Source organism: Anser cygnoides, chromosome 1, assembly GCF_040182565.1.
Source record: "Anser cygnoides isolate HZ-2024a breed goose chromosome 1, Taihu_goose_T2T_genome, whole genome shotgun sequence".
In the NCBI taxonomy this organism is placed as follows: domain Eukaryota; kingdom Metazoa; phylum Chordata; class Aves; order Anseriformes; family Anatidae; genus Anser; species Anser cygnoides.
In genome coordinates, this window is record NC_089873.1 from 184,147,496 (window position 1) to 184,168,049 (window position 20,554).

Genomic DNA, 20,554 nt, shown 5'->3' on the forward strand with positions numbered 1-20,554 from the left:
CTATTTCTGGTACGCTTACGCTAGTACTCTCAACTATCTGCAATAAATGGTCATACTCTGTTTAATACATAAAATATCCTTCAAGAAGTGGTGAAGTAGTTCACGACTTAATTTACTCTTTTGCAGCAGATGATGCAGATGACTTACACCCAGAAATTAAAATGCTGAGAGAGCATCATCCTGTGGAAGTGGAACTGTGGGTTCCTTCCCCCGCAGTAAATACATAATTCACCATGTGCTGCACTGTATAGTTAACCAAGGGAAACATTTATATGAAAAATAAATTGAGGCCTAAGGGTATGGCTGTTTGAGCCAGGATCTCTCGTCGTCCTCCATATCCCTTTATTACTTGCAAGCTTTGTTCTTCGGCGCTCATCTCTCCTCTCAGGTGCTGTGCTGTTTTCTCGCTGATGCGGTGGTATCATTTCAGAGCAGAATGGGAATGAAGAGTAAAACTGAGGCAATTCTTTCTGCCCCATCTGTCAGTCATTTTTGTTATAAATTTCGGCTAGGGACTTCACTTAGTCCTTGCGATCAAATATCAATCTTCTCCCTGTAGCCCATACACAAACACTATTTCTTAGAAACGTAATGCTGATGGTGTATATATTGAAGTAGGTATATCCAACTTTCTCTGTAAAGATTTAAAAGCATCTTCTTTTAAATCTGTTGTGTAATGAATTTGTTTTTTTCAGAGTGAAGCATGCATAGATGACGAACTTAAAATTGGTCATTAACTTAGTTGACAGCTCATAGAAGCTCTGAAGGAAAAAAAAAACCTGCTGGAGAGGTGTTCCTGCAGGGCAGCGTAGAAGCAGGCTGATCACCTGGTAGATTCTTAATCTTCACCTCTTGCTTCATGGGGAACGTAGAGGAGAGTTGGAAGCTTGCTTTCTTGCAAATCACTGATCCTCCAGGTATTTTTAGCGTGGTTCCACTGAGTCACTTATTGCATAGCAGCCCTCTGTTCTAATCTAATGAGGATCTTTCTAATAACTTCCATTACTTAGACGTTTGAATGTGGGAAGGAGGTGAAAGTAATTGGGTTGAAATAATTAAATTATCCAATGTGATTACCTTCAAAAGGTTGTGTGTTTATGCTTCCCAAATGCAAACAGGAATCGATCAGAGCAAGAAGCACCAAAACTGCATCTGATCTGGAAGAAAATCGTTCAGTGGGATGCAGAGGGGGGAGATCTGTGGGTGAGTGAGTGATGAAATTCATTTTGTTTCCCCCAAAGACCTGTAAGGAAGATTGATGCACAGGTCTTAATGAGGGAGTTAATTCTGAAACTTTGCTGGAAAATAATTCAAGCGTGATATAACACTTTGGGTTGAATGGTTTCCCAAGCTGTAGGCTGATGCTTACTGAGAACTTCATCCCTGCATTTACCTGCATTTGCAGATAAAATTAGTTTCCCTACAGCATTTATGCAGGAATGTGGTGTAGTCACTGCACTGCTTCATGTGGTATGTGATTTACAGTGCTTCTGTGGAGCTGCTTAAGACCTGAGGCAGCTCTGCATCCTGAACTTTGCGCTGATAACCTCAACATAACATTACTTCTCTGTGGTTGTGACTTTGAGTCCATTTTGGTCAGTCTTTGCTTGCCCATATTCTCTGCAGTGGAAACCGGTCAGAATCTGATTCTGGTCCAGTGCCTGAACAGCAGAGCACACACAGCTTCCAGGCATACATGCTCCAGTAACTGGAAAAATCACTGAACTGCGCTGCTCGTTGTCCAGAAAGCTGAAAAATGGCTGGAAACTCTTTCACAGCTGAGTAGAAAAACTGTCATGTTGCTATCATTTTTTTCTGAGTAATAAAATTCCACTTCTCCTGAGATTGACTAGAAAATGAAGGAGACACTTTCCACAAAATAACAACAACAAAAAAAAAGAACTAACAATCTTCTTTGTAAACTGAACTGTGTTAAATAAAGAGGTGTCTCTTTCTCTTAGGTCTAAGTACCGCTGATAGTCTTAATTATTTCTGTGATACGTAATTCCATGGTTGCATATAACCTACCAAAACTCTGAAATTTTCCCTATTATGCAATATGCATTTGCATTTGGTTTACAGCAGCATGAATTAAATGGGGAAATATCTTGAAAAGCAAGCTTTGAGTTAGAATATTGTGTCATCTGAGTGCGAGTTGCAGCTGTTCTTGAAAATGGCTCGAATCCCTCCAAACAGAAATTTGTGTGAAAAAATCCCACCTTTTGATACATCTGCCTGCTTGCTTGGCACGCTGCTTTGTGCAGTGTGTTTTTTCTGAAGATAGGTGGTGGATGTACAGTACTTAAATTCTGCAGTTTTCTTCCAAGTGCACTTCAGCGCAGAGCTTCATTCCAGGACTCTTCTGTTGCTTCCCTCCTGAGGGGAGAGGAACTAGCAAAGTGCTTTGCAAGGTCAGTAACCTCTGAGCTTACTTTTCACAACTCTTAAGTAGTTCATTCCCCGTCTTCTCAGCAGATGTTGGCTCAAAATGAGATTATTCATGACCAAAAGTTTCATAAAACATATGTCTTCTGATTTTTGTGGGATCCAGGGTCTTGCTGTGGTCCATGGCAAGAAATTATGCTAGTTACTCGGAATGCATGAAGCAGGAGACATTCACAGGAGGCAAAGCAAGGAAAACAAAGATTTAATAATGCTATTTATATTTCATAAGGAGAATCATCAAAGATAGAAAAAATCACATTCATTGCCACCAGCTGGTGGTCAAACCGAGTACTTGACTAAATCCCCTCGGCCGTTTCTACCCAACCCTACTCTTTGCACCAGGCTGTAGGGCTGTAGTGATGAGCCTCACCTAAAAATCACAGAATTGTAGGGGTTGGAAGGGACCTCAAGAAATCATCGGGTCCAACCCCCCTGCCAAAGCAGGTTCCCTAGAGCAGGCTGCCCAGGTAGGTGTCCAGACGGGCCTTGAATATCTCCGGAGAAGGAGACTCCACAACCTCCCTGGGCAGCCTGTTCCGGTGCTCCGTCACCCTCACCATGAAGAAGTTCTTTCGCATGTTGGTGCAGAACTTCCTGTGATCCATTTTGTGGCCATTACCTCCTGTCCTGTCCCACAAACCACTGAAAAGAGGTTGGCCAAATCCCTCTGTCTCCCACACTTCAGGTATTTGTAAACATTAATAAGATCCCCTCTCAGTCTTCTTTTCTCCAGGCTGAACAGACCCAGGTCTCTCAGCCTTTCCTCATAGGGAAGATGCTCCAGGCCCTGTATCATCATTGTGGCCCTAAAAAGTTCTCTGCTAGCCTGGGTATGGACAAAAATTGGGGCAGTGGGGTTTTATATCACTGCATGGGGTTCACTGTGTGCTTGAACATTGAAGGAGTCATCAGAGTCCTTTCCCTGGCAGAGCTGATCCCTGTGCTACTTCTAACAGATCCAGCTCTTCACCTCTAGGACTGTGCACAGCAATTCTTTGCTTCGGCTCCCCGGCAGTGGTTGCGTTTCTTTGGTGCTGAGAACAGTCCTGCACACAAGGATTGCTGGACTGCTGGCAATGGTGGTGGGAGTTTGGATACACCAGGAGGATGTGCAAGGTGCTGGCTGCGGGGAGTTGGCCCAGGTCTTACCACTCCTACAGCTTTGTTGCGGGGCGGGAGGCACACAGAGTAATGAGTGCAATTATTGCTGCTCGAAAGTCTTTTGTTTAATAGGAAGCCTGATGACTGAGTTACAGATGGAGTTTGCAACAAAGACATTGTATCTTCTCAAAATGTATTTCTGTAGTCAGGTCTGAGAGAACCTCTCTCTAAAACAAGACCTGAAATAAAGCCAGCTTTTCAAAACTTTTATCTTTCTCCCACCCGCTGTCTCCTTTTCCTGAACCAGTGTTTCTTGCACTACATTTTAGAAACCAAACCTGCCCTTTTATTATGAAAGGACCTATAACAGATCTACAGGGATGAATAGCTGTACACCATAACATACTCTTAGAAAGAGTCCAGTTAGTAAACCTTGATGAGTTCAGTTTAAATCACGTTTGTTCAACAAAACCAGTGAAAATGAATCGGAACATGAAATGTGCCCCAGTGTTGTATGGTTCCTGCAGAACCATCCATCAGAGTTGTGTGATGGTCTTCATGGGGACCAAAATAGGTGAGCCTACGAGGGACAGTCGTGTGCTTCACTGGGATGGTGGTGGAAGTGTTGGGGGGGTTTTGTGGGGTTTGATTTCCTTCCAGAAAGACAAGAGGATTGAGGGTCTATAAGATATACTCCTCCTGGTGCCTGAGGTTTTGGCTCTCAGCTATTGAAATTCTTTCTGTTTTCCCCGAAACACAGGCTGCTTTGGAAATCGGTTCTGGTTTTGGCTTTTGCTTTCACATCTTTACTTGCGAAATCTATCAGAAATGAAACTCTCTGTTACTGGTCCCGGCAACTGGCATTGGTCCATGAGCTGCCACTAAACATGAAAGGTCTTTTTATTGTTTCAGAAAACCCCAGCAGTGGCTCGTATCATTAACTGACAGGAGCCAGAAGCTCTTCACATCTCACGCCCACAAAAGCCCCTGGAGAAGTAAGGGGGGAGGAGAGGGTTATAATGCTGCAATATCTTTAGTGCAGTGGTTAAATATTTTTCTTTATCGTGCTTCTAATGACAATGTCTGTCTGTTAAAGGCAGTAAAACTGTCAGTGCTGTGCTTGGATTTTTGAATACTACTATTGTCATGTTTATTTAATGACAGCAGATAAAGCTTTTGCTGTTTCCAGTCCAGATATTTTTTTTTCCAGAGGTGTGGCTTTGGAATACTCCTAAATTGTCTACTATTGGATATCTAGGAACAGGTAGTCTTTTTAGTTTTTTGTTTCAACACTAAAGAAAACTTAAAATACTGGTGGTGGGAATATGTGCTGATACTCTACTAGGCACACAGAAAACTTCACAGATAGCACTAACCCTGGATGTAATGTTATGCTAAACTCTTCTCCTGTGTTCTGCCAGTTAAATATCTAGCTACAAGTTTTAAAGAATTTTCCAGAATAGATCCTTTCCCTGTTTGCAAACTTGTCTGTACGTGGGTTAAATCAGCTCTGTGGTTAGGGCAGCTGGCAGAAGGGGATGCCTTTATTTTTAACCATGTAACGTCATTAACACCGATGACCTCCCTCCCTTTCCAAAGAGCAGCAACAGGGCAGGCTTTGATCTCTGGATGAGCCTGACGCCTTAGAAGGTGACAGGTTAAAATTTCCTCTGCTAGGCACTCACTACAAATGGGAGTATAGCTCAGTCCATACCTTGTGTTGGGTCTGATGCTTACCTCTTCCTTCTCAGCCCTTTGGTAAGACAGGAGGTTTGAAAATCACAGAATTATCCAGATTGGAAGAGACCTCCAAGATCACCTAGTCCAACCTCTGACCTAACACTAACAAGTCCTCTACTAAACCATATCACTAAGATATATAATACACATATATACAATCATGTACAGATTGTATATATTTGTATTTTATATATATATACACACACATACATTTTATTTATATACACATATATACAATCTAATGTATAAACAATGATGAAGGGTATGTTAAAATGCTATTCAAAATGCCTTCCTGAAGCCCAGGAATACCTACAAATATTATAGTAAATAGTATGGGGTAAAGGTTGCCCCTGCTCTTTTGCACAGCTGGCAGCCAGTGTGTCCCTGGGGCAGGAAGGCAATGGTGCATTACACGTGTGCATCTCCGTGAACAGAATCGTTTAAAAAAGGCAGGAGCAAGGAAGAAAAATGTTCACAAAGAGGAGAGGTGGGATCTGTTAAACAAAACCCATACCCTACATTTCTGTACCTGCAGTCTGTATGGCTGGAGCCAGTGTTTCTCTGGGTATTCTGGAGAACTGGAGAGGACAGGATAACTCGTTTCTCTAGGTAATGGTGGCACTGGGCCTCCAACATGCAAACATCCAGGCACAGTGCTTAGACATGTACGATGTGGCAATACTGCATGCAGCACCCGTATTTGTTTTTTCTCTTGCCCTCACCCAAGGCAACCACTAAATGAAATCCAGGAGCCCTGCCTGGGAGTCAGTCCCAGAGGCTCAGCTCCGCAGCTCCAAGTGACAGGCAGCCTTCCAGCAGTGAGCTGACGAGGACCTCTGGCCAGAATAGGGATCGAGGAGAAAGTTTTGCATCCTGGCCAGTAGCATTGTGCAGAGTTTTGTGGAGGACACTGCAGCCTGAATGCACAGACTGGGCAAAATGTATTTATCCGAAAGAAGATACCATAGTACGTACAAGTACTTGTATCAGTTTTTGTAGGTGATGAAGCTCAGAGCTCCTACGCTGAGGTGTGCGTGTTGCTGTAGATGTAAGCACCTCCTCAGCAGCACCATGACTAGCACCAAGCAGGTAAAGCCCAACTCCTGCACATGTGCACAGCCGAGCAGTGCGTTTGAGACCTGCTGGTACCACCACAGTAACCTGGACTCGAGACACCTGCTCTCAAGTATAACAGAGAAAAAGCAATTTTTAAAATATGCATTATCACATCCCATTAATATACGAAGACTAAACCCGTCTTTTGTATGGTAGGGTTACTTCTGCGTAGCCTGGCTCATTTAAAAATAAATCATCTCTTTTATAAAAGTGGCAGAAGAGTATCCATTGATTTGACAGGTTCAAAAAAATCTTTCCAAACCAATTCACTGGCAACAAAATGAAGGGGCAATTCATTTCCATGGTGATGCCAATTGAATCACTCTAGAGCAGTTGAAGGATGGATCCTGACCTGGGTGGGTGCTGGGTTGCAGTCCAATAACCATGCAGCTAGCAAGTACCCTTCATTCTATATATCCATTAAAAAAAAGGATGTTTTCATTCGCGCATTTTTTCTTTGCATTCTTTAGAAGCTTCAAAAGGTCAGGCTTTCACATCTACTGGGTAGTATTGTATCGAGAGGTATACAAAAATGTGCAGAACTTGAGCTGAAAAAAAGATGCTCCCTTCTAAGGGCTTCTTCTAGCTTCAGTTGTTGGTGCTGTTTGTTCTTCAGCCTGAGCCTACTTTTTTGCGAAAAATGTCAATTACCCAGAAAAGATTAATGAACCAAGGTCAGTTTTTCTTCTTTCAATACAAGTCTTTACCTAATCCAGTCATCTAAGAGAAGAAAGTCATGATTCGTCGTTTCCTGATGTGAAGATTTTTATATTTTTGTATCTGCTTATACATAGGTATTAGAAGTCTGTTATAATGCTTAACATAACTTTTAAATAGTTGTTTTGAAGCTATGCATAGTAATCATCCTTAATTTAAAAAATAAATTGTTTACAAGACCTTTTGTTTTTCTTTATTTAAAACGATTTGCTGGGAAGATGAGCATTTCTGTAATGAATTACATGAACTGACTTGCTGATTATGTTCCCTTTCAGACACCTTAGAGGAAGATAACATCTTTTCATACTCTTTGTTCTTACAATATTTTTTCTCATTTTATATGAGCAGTCACTGAATAGAAATACATTTGACTGTGTAATGAAATGAATTTACTATGTGCCTACAGAAGAGGCATACGCTAGTAAAAGCAGTTTCACTCTTAACAAGGAACCTCCACCAGTTATTGCATTTTTTAATGTAGGCAGAAAATATATTTTGTTTCAGTATAACTTGGTTAACAGTCTTAACCGTGACATGATTGTCAAATTAAACAGTAAGTCTACAGTGGGTACAGTTTCAAAAACAAAAACGCAACCACCAAAGCATCCAAATTATTGCTATTTTTGCAAATAAATTTGATTTTTTATCTCTTGCCACTTTTTTTTTAACAAGTTAAATAATATGTCATATGTCATAGCCCCCAGATTTATTATTTGCCAGAACCCTAAAGTGGAAAGGAGAGGCAACCTTATCTAAGCCTGGGATTTTGGAAACCAGTGGCACTGAATATATGGATTGGGATGGCTGAGAGAGACGGGTCTCTCACAGGGAGCGTATTGGTGCATTTCCTCAAGGCAGTTTCAAATCGAGTTATTTCAGTTCCCTGTGATTCATCCCATTATTTTTTTGTGAGTGCAGGTTCATTCTCACAATAAACTCGGTTGTGGAGGATAAACGCGTTGGTGAGAGCTCATCCATTTGTGAAACAATGGCTGATCCAATTCCTGAATTACCGGGACCTTCTCAGCAGGCTGTGCTGGACGCATCCCAAACCTGGGGCACAGCTGCAGGGGGATGGTGTGTCTAAAGCAAGGAGTGACAGGAGGATTTGGTCCTCTCGCTATCAACAGTACAGTGGTATCGTTAGCAGCTGATGAAAAAGTATTGGTAGTTTTCCTTCAGACCTGCTGCTGTGTTTATTTCCAAAAGGACATTGCAGTTAGGAAGCAATTACACTGAATTTCTTATGTTTTGAGCAATTGTGAGAGCTTTCTAACAATGGGGCTTGCTGACCCAGTGGAATTTTATTTTTTAGGGCCACATACAATGTTGAAGTGTACAAACAAGACATTTCTAAAATGATACAACTTGCATGGTGATGAGATATGCAGGTCTCTGAATTATCGGCTCAAAAAGCAGTTTGGATTCAGGGCACGATGAAGAGAAAACTGATTTGGGATATATGTAATCCAGGAACGGAGAGTAATGCAGCCCTTAACTTGAAGTTTGCACACTAATTTGTTGACAGGACAAATAACTAGTTTTTGAATTGCATTATTTTATCACGTGGCATCTCTGTTCAGACGTGATTTGTACACATAACATTTCAGATCGATTTATATTATATTAAAGTATTGCTCTGAACTTTTACTGGGTAAAAAGGGATGAAATCTGTTTTTTCAGGGAAAAAGGGTAACAGTAAGAATAACAATGTAGTCCTCTCCATAACCCCTTATTTCAATGTGTTTCAATAACTGGAAAGAGCCATTCTTGACTGATATATATATATGTATTTTTAATACTATCAAGTGTAAGTTATAGACTTGCTGCTAGAGAATAAGGCTTATATTTAACAATAGTTTTTTTAGATCCTTCTTGTATCTATTGTTGTATCCTAACTTTGGTAGAAAAAATAAACAGGCATGGATTAAAATGCATTGTGCTACACTAACTTGATGCTGTCTTGGATAACTAAGTTGTCTAGATAAGGTTAATACATTTAGTGTAAATCAGTAAACATGGAATACAGGTTTAGATGGAGCAATCACTAGTTAAAACTAGTGAATATAAGGCTCTGAAGAACAGTAAGGCAGGTAAGAGTTGGCAGAAATAGAGATGACGGTGATATGTGCAGCAACAAGCAGGAGATGACTGCTGAGATTAACTAGGGACTGACTGCCAGCTGTTTTAACTAGTGACACTATTAGTACCCCTGTTTTGATGAAATTAGCAGATGTACTAAGTTTGAGAGAGTCTCATTAAGAAAGAAGTTTTAGAGATTGGGTCAAAAGAAGTAAATGATACCGAGAGCTGAAATAATTAGTCTTTAATGACCTGGAAGGTGCATCAGTTCAGTCCTTGGTTCAGGAAGCAACTAACAAACGTCTCAGCTGTGCGAAGGGCATGCTGATTGAGTGACAGGGGGCTGCAAATATGATACGAGCATGAGAAACCTAAAGCCTGGGAAAGTTTTCTAGCTAAGGAAAACCACTGATGTGTTTGCGGAGAGGCTGGAGCACTTCAGTAACTCCGTACTGATGGATCAGAGGAGGGCTACCAAGCAGCCAACTGTTACGAGGCGTTCAGCTTAGTACTGCATCATGCCAAGGAATCGGCTACCCTCATCGCCATCTGAGCTTGATATATAGGCCTGCTGTAGGAGTTTGTGCATTTATTGTTCTTAGTGAAATAATTCAGTTTTGAAGATGGTCTTCCACATTCATCACCACCACTTTGTTTTCTTTCCTAGTTTTCCATTCTTCCTCACATGCGTTGTGTTTGTTCTTTTGTAGAACTGTTCGTGTCTGGCTGAAGAGAGACAGCGGGCAGTACTGGCCCAGCATATACCATGCAATGCCATGTAAGTATAAGGAAGCATTCATTATCTACTGTGTATTTACAAAATGTCTCTTCTGATTTTGATGAAGCTTAATGTTTATGACCATTTGCAAGCTTACCAATCCATATTAAATTCAATGCTTGAACAGTCCCCTTGGTTTCTGTGAAGCCTTACCAAGTTGTATGCTAATGCTCCCAAGAGACATCAGGGATTACAGCAGCAAAAGAACACAAATATGCTAGCAAGGGATGAGCATGTAATGCAAACATAGATCAACACATGTGGGAGCTCAAAATGTAGGCTTGCATTCTGCCTCTAATGGAGTCCATAAAACTTTGTAAGTCTCCAGTATAAATCACTCTGCCCTTCCTATTTCATGTGCTCAGTCCATTAGAGTGCAATGGTAAATGGTTTTATTTGATAAGAACTTAATATCCTGTAGTAGCTAATATGATAGAGGGCATACTAGGCAGATTTTCCAGTGGAGGAGCAAAATCATTTTACCCCCGCAATTAGATGTGGAAAAACCAAGTCTCCCTGATGGATCCTTTCAGTATGATCTGCTGTAGGCCTCCTCTCCCAAAGAGTGTGTTCATGCTTTAAAAGAAACTGCAGATCGATGTCCATTTTTCCAGGAGGCAGTTGAAGAAAGTACTGCCCTGTCATAACCTGTGTTGAGTGCAGGGGTATAACTCCTCAGGTCACCAACAGCAGGAGTATGCTAATATTCTTCTGTCGCCTTCAAATGTGCTGGGTTAACCCATCTTTAGAAATCAAACAGATCAAGGTGCATTTATCAAGTCCCATTGAGGTATTCTGTCTGGAGAAGGTAGTATTTTAAGCTAACATGGCTAGATTTGGAAAAGGGCATCTGCCTCCATGATGCATAAAATACTTAATAGATATAAATGTTAAACAGTTTTAGTAGCACAGCACCAGCTTGGGGCCACAGAGTGGCCCTGATGTTTGCCTGCCCGCCCTGAGAAAGCATTCATTTGGTAAATGGAGAGGAAGATCTCTTTCCTTTGGTGATGGGCAAACTCATAAGAATATTTGAAGCCTCAAAAGTATTTTCTGTTCAAGATTTTACTGAAAAAGGTATTGGAAAGCAACTAATGATGTGGCAGTTTGTGGATCTCTGTCAAACAGTTATGAAATGGTTCTTCTCACAGTTAGGCATTGATGCTTCTCTTTTTCCATGTGGTGTTTTTGCATATGCTTGCATTTTAAAATCTTGTTAGCTCTTCCTCTGGTCTTAGAGAGGCCGCATTATTGCCAGTAATAACAGCTACATTGGAAAAGATTGAGTAGATTCAGACCCACTCAAAGGGGGCTGTTATAAAGTTCCTTCGTGAATTTGAACACCTGACACTGTTCCTTCACTTAAGGCTGGTAAATTTTTGAGTCATGAGACATTTGAGTTATGCTGAATTATTCACTGGTTTTAAGAATGATCAGGTATAATTAAAGACTGGAGCAACGTCAATTACATTGTTATCAGCCATGGCTTTAAGCTTGGAAATCATAGGAAGGGCTCCAAGTCAGCCTCTGGACATGTTTCCACTTGACTGGCAATGATTGTTTTGATTGTTTCTGCATGGATCACCTTTTTGATGGTCCTCCGCTTTAGGTTCACATTGTTTTTTGTTGTCTAGAGAACAACAACTGCCCAGAGGTTCTCTATGGAAAAAAAAAAAAAGTAGTAGCCATGGTGGTGTTTTTGTTCTGCTTGGCAAGCTGTGAGTGGCGGTCCCACCTGCAGATACCCCATTAACATGATTCGTGACTTTGGTTACAATGGCACATGACCCACACACCCTTTTATAATTTTTATAAACTGAGTTTGTAGCCTGGGTACTCTGGAAGGTGAAAAGGATGAGGTGTTGGGCTGAGCCAGCCACGTGCTTTGGTCAAGCTCTGCACCCTAATGGGGCCATCAGGGTGTTCTGACTGTGAAACCCATTAAATAGCTGCAAGAAAGATCAGGCTTGCAGATTGCTTCTGACTAGGGACATTTTCTTCTGTTTAGAAGTGGGCTTCCCCAATTACAGTGTTATGCCCTGCCTATGGGTGTTTCTCTGATCGGAAAACTGTGGCCACATTTTTGATCATTTCCTCCAGCCCTCGAGAAAGAGTGAGCTGTGGGTGTTCAAACCAGATCGCTGAACAGCCAAGCCTTTACAAAGAGAAGGGGTAATGGAAACACCCTGCGGTGGATATAGTTTCTGTGGTCTTTTGCTGGCTTTCTCAGCCAGCGTCACAGAAGTGTCAAGCACCAAAAGGCCTTTTGGGAGCACTGCACAGAGCATGGTCACGGAGACTGGTGGCTGGAGTGGGTTGTATTCAGCCATGCTGAACCACTGGTTGAACTCGGTCTGCTTTCAAAAACCACCACAGGCAGAACCCCTATTTAAAAATACACGCTGAGTATTGTCAGTATGGCAAACTAGCTGAACTGGAAGTCTCACTAATCTATTCTCCTTCATGTCAGAGTTGTCTCAACATCTGTGTTAACAATGGACCTCTGATGAGCAAGTTAATCCTCCTCATGGATATATGTGTAACCTTTAAATTTTTGGGTGGTATCTGTACAGGAGGGAAAAAAAAAACACATTGCTTTTCACAAAATTACGAAAGAGCATTGTAGTCTGTAGATATAAGCTTTGCATAAAAATAAAACACACAGAAAGACCCAAACCCAACTAGACAAAAAAACTCTCTCAGATGGAGAACTGACTACAGGTTTTATTGAGGGACAGTAGAGGACCTAGGGTTTGAGTCAGATAATATCTTATGATGTCTGTCTTACGATGGTTTTCATAGTTAACACTTTGTTTTGAAGAGGAAGGTCAAAAACTGTGCAAAGCAAAACATGCTTCTTAAACTATGCCACTTCTGGCAATTCATGGGGGCGTCCCTGAAACTGCAGACGCAGAGTTTGTATTTCTCTTCTACTTCTGTCAGCCTCTAATCGAGCTGACGCACTCTTGGGTGCATGAAGGACATCATGTTTTCTTTTCCCTGCATAATTCAGTTTCCAAATACAAAAATCTGAGCATCAGTCTGTATTTGCCCTGTATTTAAGGTAAAGAATACACCCAGACCTCTGTGTCAGGAATATCCCACCCATCCTCTGTCATAGTTCACACCAATCTTTTTCTGGTCTGAAATCCAAATCATAGCTAGGCATTAAAGTCGAGAGCCTTCAAAGTGCTATTATTTTTCATGGTTATTATTTTGAAAGGTTCTTAAACATCTTGGAAGCTTAGGGTTTTTTACATTTTACCCCTCCTTTTAATGAGCCTACATGCTTAAGTATCTGAATGTCATTGTCTAATTTTCATCTGAAGCATAAGCTGCAGCAGTCTGGTCACAACTGGTATCACTTTAACCACATTAGTGTAGCTAGTGTGGACATAAGCTTAGTGCTGACGTGTTATTTTTTCAAGGGGTAAATGTTACTGAAGAATTCCCTTAGGAAAACGATTATAGCAAAATCTCTTTATGCTGCTATGACTATGTACACGTGGGTTTGGAACTCACAAGTGACTTTTTTTTTTAGCAGCCTATCTCAAACAGTTGCTTGCACCTTTTGTATCTGAAGTGTTTCAGGCTATTTGGAAAAAAGCATACTTGAAATAGCTTAATTTACCTGAGACTTTTTCTTTGTGAACTCCTCATCATCTTCAGAGTTACTAATAGTTCTTTCAATGTATGCACACTGTCTGGCATTTTAAAGCTGGAATGTAGAATATGCCTGTTCTGGCATAAAGTGCCTATTAAAAGGATTTGATGTTTACTCTGCTCAGAATTGCTTTGTCTCTCTAAGCTTTTTCTACAGCTTTCTAATTCTCTACAACCCTAGAAGTCTGACTATATAACAGTAATGCACCACCATCTGAAGGGAAGCTTTGAATTTGCCTTTTCTGGGGAAGGGGTATAGAAATGAACAATTTCATCACTGCTAGTAGCCATAATATACTGTTTCCATCCTGGCAATTTCCTTGAATTGAAGCCTTTTCTTTGGTTTAATTCAGTCAGTCTGGATGTGAATCTGGTAGGCTTTCTGCTTGCAGTTAGTTGTCCTTTAGGAAATGTACAAGGGGGATAGAAGGGGAACAATAATGAAAGTAGAAGATAGATAGATAGATAGATTTTATTTTTTTTAAACAGTCAACATAGACTGTCCTCTTCTTGATATAGCTCTGTGGTCAACTAATGAGGATGAACAGCTGACTTATGAAGTGTTTAATCCTAGGTGAGACATTGCTCAAATAGAGAATATACCAAGTACAGGTTACCGGGAAGAAAGAACTCCAAACTTGCTAGTAACTGAAACACTGCAAGTAATCGTAATGGAGAATAGAAAACAAGGGGTGCAGGGAGCAGAACTAAAAACACACCTGACTGTACTCTATCACAAGAATGCGGTTTAGAAAGCACTCTTATCACTACAGAAAGGGCAAGAATGCGTGCCCCTAGCTACCTGTGGCAGCTGATGCTGAAAAATTATTTCTGAAGGTTTTGTTGGGACAGCAGGACCCCCAGCTGCTGTTGCTGTGCTGAGCAGTAAAAGCAATCCCTGCCTCCTGAAAGCAGCTTCACAGTTTCTCAATTAAGCCAAGCATAGCTCTTGAGTTTTTACAAGAAAAGTCTGTTATACCCTTGATACATACCTTTCCAGGTCCTCGAGGGACTGATGACTTACGTGCAATTTAAGAGTGTATCCTGATGTTTATTAGAGTAGTATCGATGTAAGAAACAATGGCTAGTTTTCAACAGAGTCTTGGCCACATATGTGCTACTTTAATAGTGTTGTTTGTGGTCAAACTGGAGTAGGGGGCAGCTGGACTCACAGTCCATATCGGATATTGGCTGATGGCTGATTTCTGTTAACACTGATTCAAGTCAACTTTCTTACCGCAGGTATAGGATGGGAGCCTCTGACATATTACAGTGCTTTCTTTTATTGTTAGCAAAGTAAAACAAAAACAACAATAACAAATTACCTACCTAAATTATTCAACTAAGTAACTCTAAGATTCATACAGAAATGTCAGGTACTGCTTATATCAAGACATCAGCACTGTTCTTGTATGACATACCTCATGACTGTTTTCAGATAACTTTAGTAAGGAAAAATGAAAGAGCTGGAGCAAGAAATAATAGTTATTCCATGTCCTGATAGGATAGGACTGACTGAATTGCACAAACACTGTTTTTTTTTAAATGCTTGTGTATTGGAAGGGGGCAAAATGATGAAGCATCATGAAGCATGCTAGCTACTTTTAGGCTTTCCAGAGCTTCAAGAAAATGAGAATCGCAGTTTTGTTAACTTCATCATCATGTTCATTTTTTTCAGCTCCATGTTCATGCATGTCTTTTAACCCGGAAACCAGAAGGCTGTCCATAGGTCTAGACAATGGTACAATCTCAGTAAGTACATACAAAGATTTCTAGTTGAAATGCTTCCCATGTGTGCTGTGGTGAGGATATTTTTGCTAGTGTTTGGGAAAGATAATTTTTACTGCTAGTGGAACTGAAGTTGTCGTGTGGAAAATGGTAGATTATTGCAAATTTTGCTCCAACCCTCACATAGAGATTGAGTGGAGTTTGCAATAAGTTTGCAACATTTATTAGGCAACTAAATAAACTGTCTTAATTTGCATACATCTTAAAAAAAAACACAGACAACAACAACAGAAAACAGCTGTTGTTTTATTAAATGAGTGCCTTGTTAATCATGTCATACCAAAGTTTTCTGAAAGCAGCAATTAAGAGAGGAAAAATAATCTTCTGAGAGGCAGAAGGTGGTTTTCTGCTCCATATTTAGCTGCTTTTCCAAATTTCAGGGTTCAGATTTTGTTTTCATCTCATTTCCTTCATAGGAGTTGGCAGTGCTGTTGCTGAAAGATTTGGTTCATTAGCATCTAAGAAAGATCTGTGTACATGGAAAGGAAGCAGGATATTAAAACAAGAGTCTGTCTTTTAGATATGGGACAGAGAGTAACAGTTGATCTTAATCATTGGATTTTTTCTTGTGGAATGGTTGGTGAAGTGCTGTGTCACCTTGTAGAAGGGAGCCATGGGTCAGAGAGGGTCTCACCTATGCCTCATCAATAGACTCCTCCTTCAGTTTAAGAACATTTTATCCTCATTTCAGACTCCTACTACTGTTGTCTCTGTCTCATGGGCTTTATAACTGAATGAATGTTTGCAGGTTGACATAAAGGCAGCTGTCAGCACTAAAGCCAAAATGGCATTTGGGAATCGATGTGTGACCCTTTTAGCTGTTGCCTGTGAGCTGTATCAAAGATGTGATTTTAACCTATAAAAATATTAATGGCTCAACACCAGAGATTTTGGGTGCCTGTAGGAGATTTCTTCATTTGTATCTAGGAGGTGGGACAGCTGCCAGAGAATTCCCTGAACTTCTGAAATTCCCTCCTTCCCACTCTCTGAAGTAGCTTTAATTTTCCAGTCCTACTGGAGACATTTGTTTTTACCAGGCCTTTGAGGAATGTGAATGTGACTGTAAAGAAAGCTTTTAAGTACTCCAGTTCGATGGAAGAGATGCGTCCTTTGTCTTTGGGGCATTTTGCTCTGAAGAGTCAGAGAGTCTGAATGGAGTCAAGTATTTTCCATTCTAAAACAAAAGAATGTGAATGAGACATGCAGATGGTAAACCAACATGTTACTTAGGGTACTTATACTGCCATATCTGAGGCAGATTGTATTTGTTGCCATGCTGCACTTTTCTTTTCCCCTCTTCTGGATACAAGTACATAAGATGGGGAAGGGCTGGTCTGTGTTGCTTCATTTAGTCCCTCCTAGCTTTAGGCAGTTGTGTGGTGGAGGCTTTTGCAGAAAATATGCTCCACAAATTTCCACAAGCAATTAAAAGTTTCCCACTGTAGCAAACCTAAGGCTTATAAGAAAAGCCACAGCTGTAATATGCTATAAGAAGTGCTGAAGGTGGTGATGGAAGCAGAACAAGGAACAAAGGACTCCTGGTAAGGGCTGTATAAGCTAACATAGTTCACATATTGTCAAATGAATCTTTTTGCAGTGAGAGGGAGTCCTGATATTACGTTCAGATGTAAATAGGGATAAGAAAGTGAAACTGCCTTTTACATGAAACTTTTGAAAGTCATATGGCTTTTGGTTAAGTCTGGTGCTCCAGAAATGTTGATGATGCCTTTCAAGATTGATGGGCAGCACTGCTATTGTCAGAGAGATGTTCCAGCATTGGCACCGTGGAGTGAGCTTTTATGCCCTGCTTTTCCTTGTGAAGCAGGGTGACAATTTTTGCTCCTACAAAGATGAAGATTGTTTTCAACCTTTTAACTTCTCAGCATGAAGCTGCACAAACATTTGTGCAGCACAATGTACTGTTCTCTTGAGTGAAAGTTTGTCAGGCATCTTACTTGAAAAGCACTGGTACCTAAAGCAAAACCAACCAACAAACAAAAAGTCTCCTGTGATCTTCATATAGATATATATATATATGTATATGTATATATGTGTGTATATATATATATATATATATATGTAATGTACCTTGCAATCCCTTTTTGAGGAGAAATGGCACTCTGTTACTTTGTGTCTTTGGGACTGTCTCTTTTTGGAAGCCAAAAGATGCTACAGTGGTCATAAATTCCTTGCTCTGAATGGGAGGAAGAATACTTTAATGGGTGCAAAGTCTCTCAAGAAATCACAATGAAAAGCAACAGAGGAACGGTCTATTGCTTGGAATAAACAGGAGGCTTCCATAGCCACGATGTAACTCCTCACCTAATTTCATCCAAAAGTCAGCTTCCTAGACAAAGTCAATCACTAGGCTCTGCTGCTGGTAGAGAGGTGAATTGCCCTCGGACATACCCATCTTATTTACCCTTGAAACTGTCATAGAATGGCATAAATCTCCCTTCGTATTTCTGGGAAGATTTAACTGAGGCATTTAGGTTTTAGATAGACAGAGCTGAATGAAAATGATCTTTCTGGCCCTGCTTGTGTCCAGCTGAAACTATTACACACTTTGAGAAGGGCCACAAGGAGAACAGGGCATCAGAACAGCCCCCTCAGAATTCTTCCTTGGGGGTGGCACTTAAGATAGATTCATTGTCCACATCATTTGATCTTGCAGGTGTCCACAGGTTTGCTGTAAACAGCACTTGAATACCTAGGCTCTACCTGCTGGTATACACCTCTGCCACAGTGGGAAGTTTTGTGTTTTTTCCCCTCAAGAAAACTACATAATAGTTTCTATCCTCTTCCACTTTTTGCACTGTATTAAAGTGAAAACCCTGTAATCGTTTTTTAGAGCTTTCTTTTCAACAGATGTAGGCATGGGCTCTGGCAGCAGATTTAAGGGTCTTCATTCTCCTCCATTTATGAATCCAGTTTGCTGTTCTCTGGCAGACGTGGTGAGAGCGCTGTCAGTCACTTGTGTTAATAGGATGAAGTCAAACCTCTAAGGAGATCCACACTGTGCTGTCGAAATGGCATGATATATCAGAGCACAGGCTGTAAATTCCCTGGGGTGGAAACTCAGTTGTGAATGGGTAACACACGGCTAATATATAAATATTATTGACTCTCAGAGGGATTCAGTTGCCTGTGCAGAGGTCTCTAGTGCTGTTTTGTGATACATCACTTGATACCCACCTGCAGCTTTGGAAGGGCATGGCTCTTCTTTAGACCTTGGGTCATATCAGTCAGCCCCGTGACCAAGCCCTCTGAAAAGGCATACGCGCGAGAATGGGTTTTGTTTACCTTAACAGGAATAATTCATGTTAAAAAGATGTAGTCAGTGTTTTTGTAGTGTGGACAACAATGTATGTGCAACAGGGCATGAATTTCTGGAGCAAGGTGCCCCGTGTTAAAATACCTGTCTGTTGACGTAACTAAAACATTTGGCCTTGAGAGGGATAGGGGAATGAGGGCAGTGAAGAACATGTGACAGCGTACAGGGGAGCAGGAAGGAAAAGAACCGGAGGAAGATTAGAAAATGCAAAAACAAGGAGATGCCTCTCAAAGTAACATGTGCTTTCAGGGGAGAAAAGGAGAAGCAAGGAGTCTTTGGGGTCATAAAAAAGAACACGTGATATCCAGTACTCGTGTTATTGGGACTGCGTTCATCTCTTTGTAAGGAGTGGTGTATCAATAGTGTGGAACCATGGTTTGCATTACAGCAGACATAGCTAGTCAATACTCAGGTAAACCTTACTAATTGCGCTTGTGTTTTGATTCACTGCATTGCAATGGGGAGTTTCAAACACCTTTTTCAGTCTTCCACTGCAGGTAGCTGAACAGACCGGCCACATCAAGTTTGTCAAAGGCAAAATGCCAAAATAAAGTGAGAATGCAAACCACATTCTTCCTCTCCTCTGACGCTCTGGTCACCAGCATCCGTGCGTCACCACAGTGAAATCTGGGGGCAGTACCAGTACAGGCACGTCGGTGGGGAAAGCAGACATGATCTCCCACCACACATTGCAGCAATTAAAGCTGTTGTTCTTCAGGCGACGACAGCAGACAGTTAATGTTCGTGGCAAAGCGTGTTGCTTCAATCGGGCTTTGTAGCGAAGCATTTCATGTGGTGGCTTAGCATTCTGCAGGCGGTGGTTAATGAAAACCACTTCCCCCATAAGGAGGCAGGGAGGTGCAGCAGATTTTTAACGCTCTGTAGTTTGTAGAGTTAAGGTGACCCTGCTATACAAACCCAGCTGACTTAATTGATTTGTTGCTGCTGTTTAGATAACGCTCCCCGTTGTAGGCCTCGGCTGCTGGAGGAAAGCTGAAGGGAGGTAGATCAGAAAAAAGGAGGGGAAGATGAAATAGCGCAATTCAAGAGGACGTATTTATAACTAATTTACAAGCAGAAACCTAGTAACAGCAAAATACATAAATGCCTCAACCCACTCACAGTTGTTTTTCTGGAAGCTGGGCTCTGTAGCTTTTCAAAAGATGGCTATGGTAGCCTCTCCACATTGATGGCAAGCATTAGGTGTGATGTGTTAGGGATAATCCTGGTGCTGGAAAGTCATGCTAGTCACCTAACGACCCCGCAGGAAACACAGAGTGACCGTTTTTGTTCCAGTTTAGAAAATGTGGGTAAATACCAGCTTTCCAGTGGTTAAAATGTCTTCTCATACTCTTCTGCACGAAGCATTTGGTTTGCTATAATAATAGTTTGTAGGCTCATGAAGCCCGGTCCTCTCTACCTGTCTGCTGCACAGTGCTTTTGGCAGTGCTTATACATGAATATTTCACAATTGTGTGCTTTAAAATTTAGTTTATCTTCTGTTTAATGATGTTCCTCTTGTTTTCGCTCTCTTTCTAGATTAAACAAATTAGGTTTTACTTCTGTCCCCTAGGGAGATTAGCCCAGGGAGTTTCTGTATAGATAGTTTATAAATAATTAATACGATGTGTTTCCAAGCTCCTTGTTTTTTCTTGTGTTTCTCTGAATATGTGGTGTGTGCACACAGATACCTGAGAGTGGTTTGAAAGCTAATTCATGTGGTGGTGCCGCAGAGCCTACCCTTTGCCTGGGTTTTTCCTTCAGAGTGACGTTGCAGGAGCTGTATTGTG

The 20,554-nt window shown here is 41.1% G+C and overlaps 1 protein-coding gene across 2 annotated transcripts in view; it reads left to right on the forward strand.

Annotated features, from left to right (window-relative positions):
* Nucleotides 1–20,554, forward strand: part of WDFY2 (WD repeat and FYVE domain containing 2) — a 59,695-nt gene that overhangs the window by 22,545 nt on the left and 16,596 nt on the right. For both annotated transcript variants that reach the window (XM_013179669.3, XM_013179670.3), the window contains exons 2-3: nucleotides 9,912–9,979; nucleotides 15,321–15,394. In XM_013179669.3, coding sequence (XP_013035123.1) covers nucleotides 9,912–9,979; nucleotides 15,321–15,394 — 142 coding nt within the window. The remainder of the gene's footprint in view (nucleotides 1–9,911; nucleotides 9,980–15,320; nucleotides 15,395–20,554) is intronic.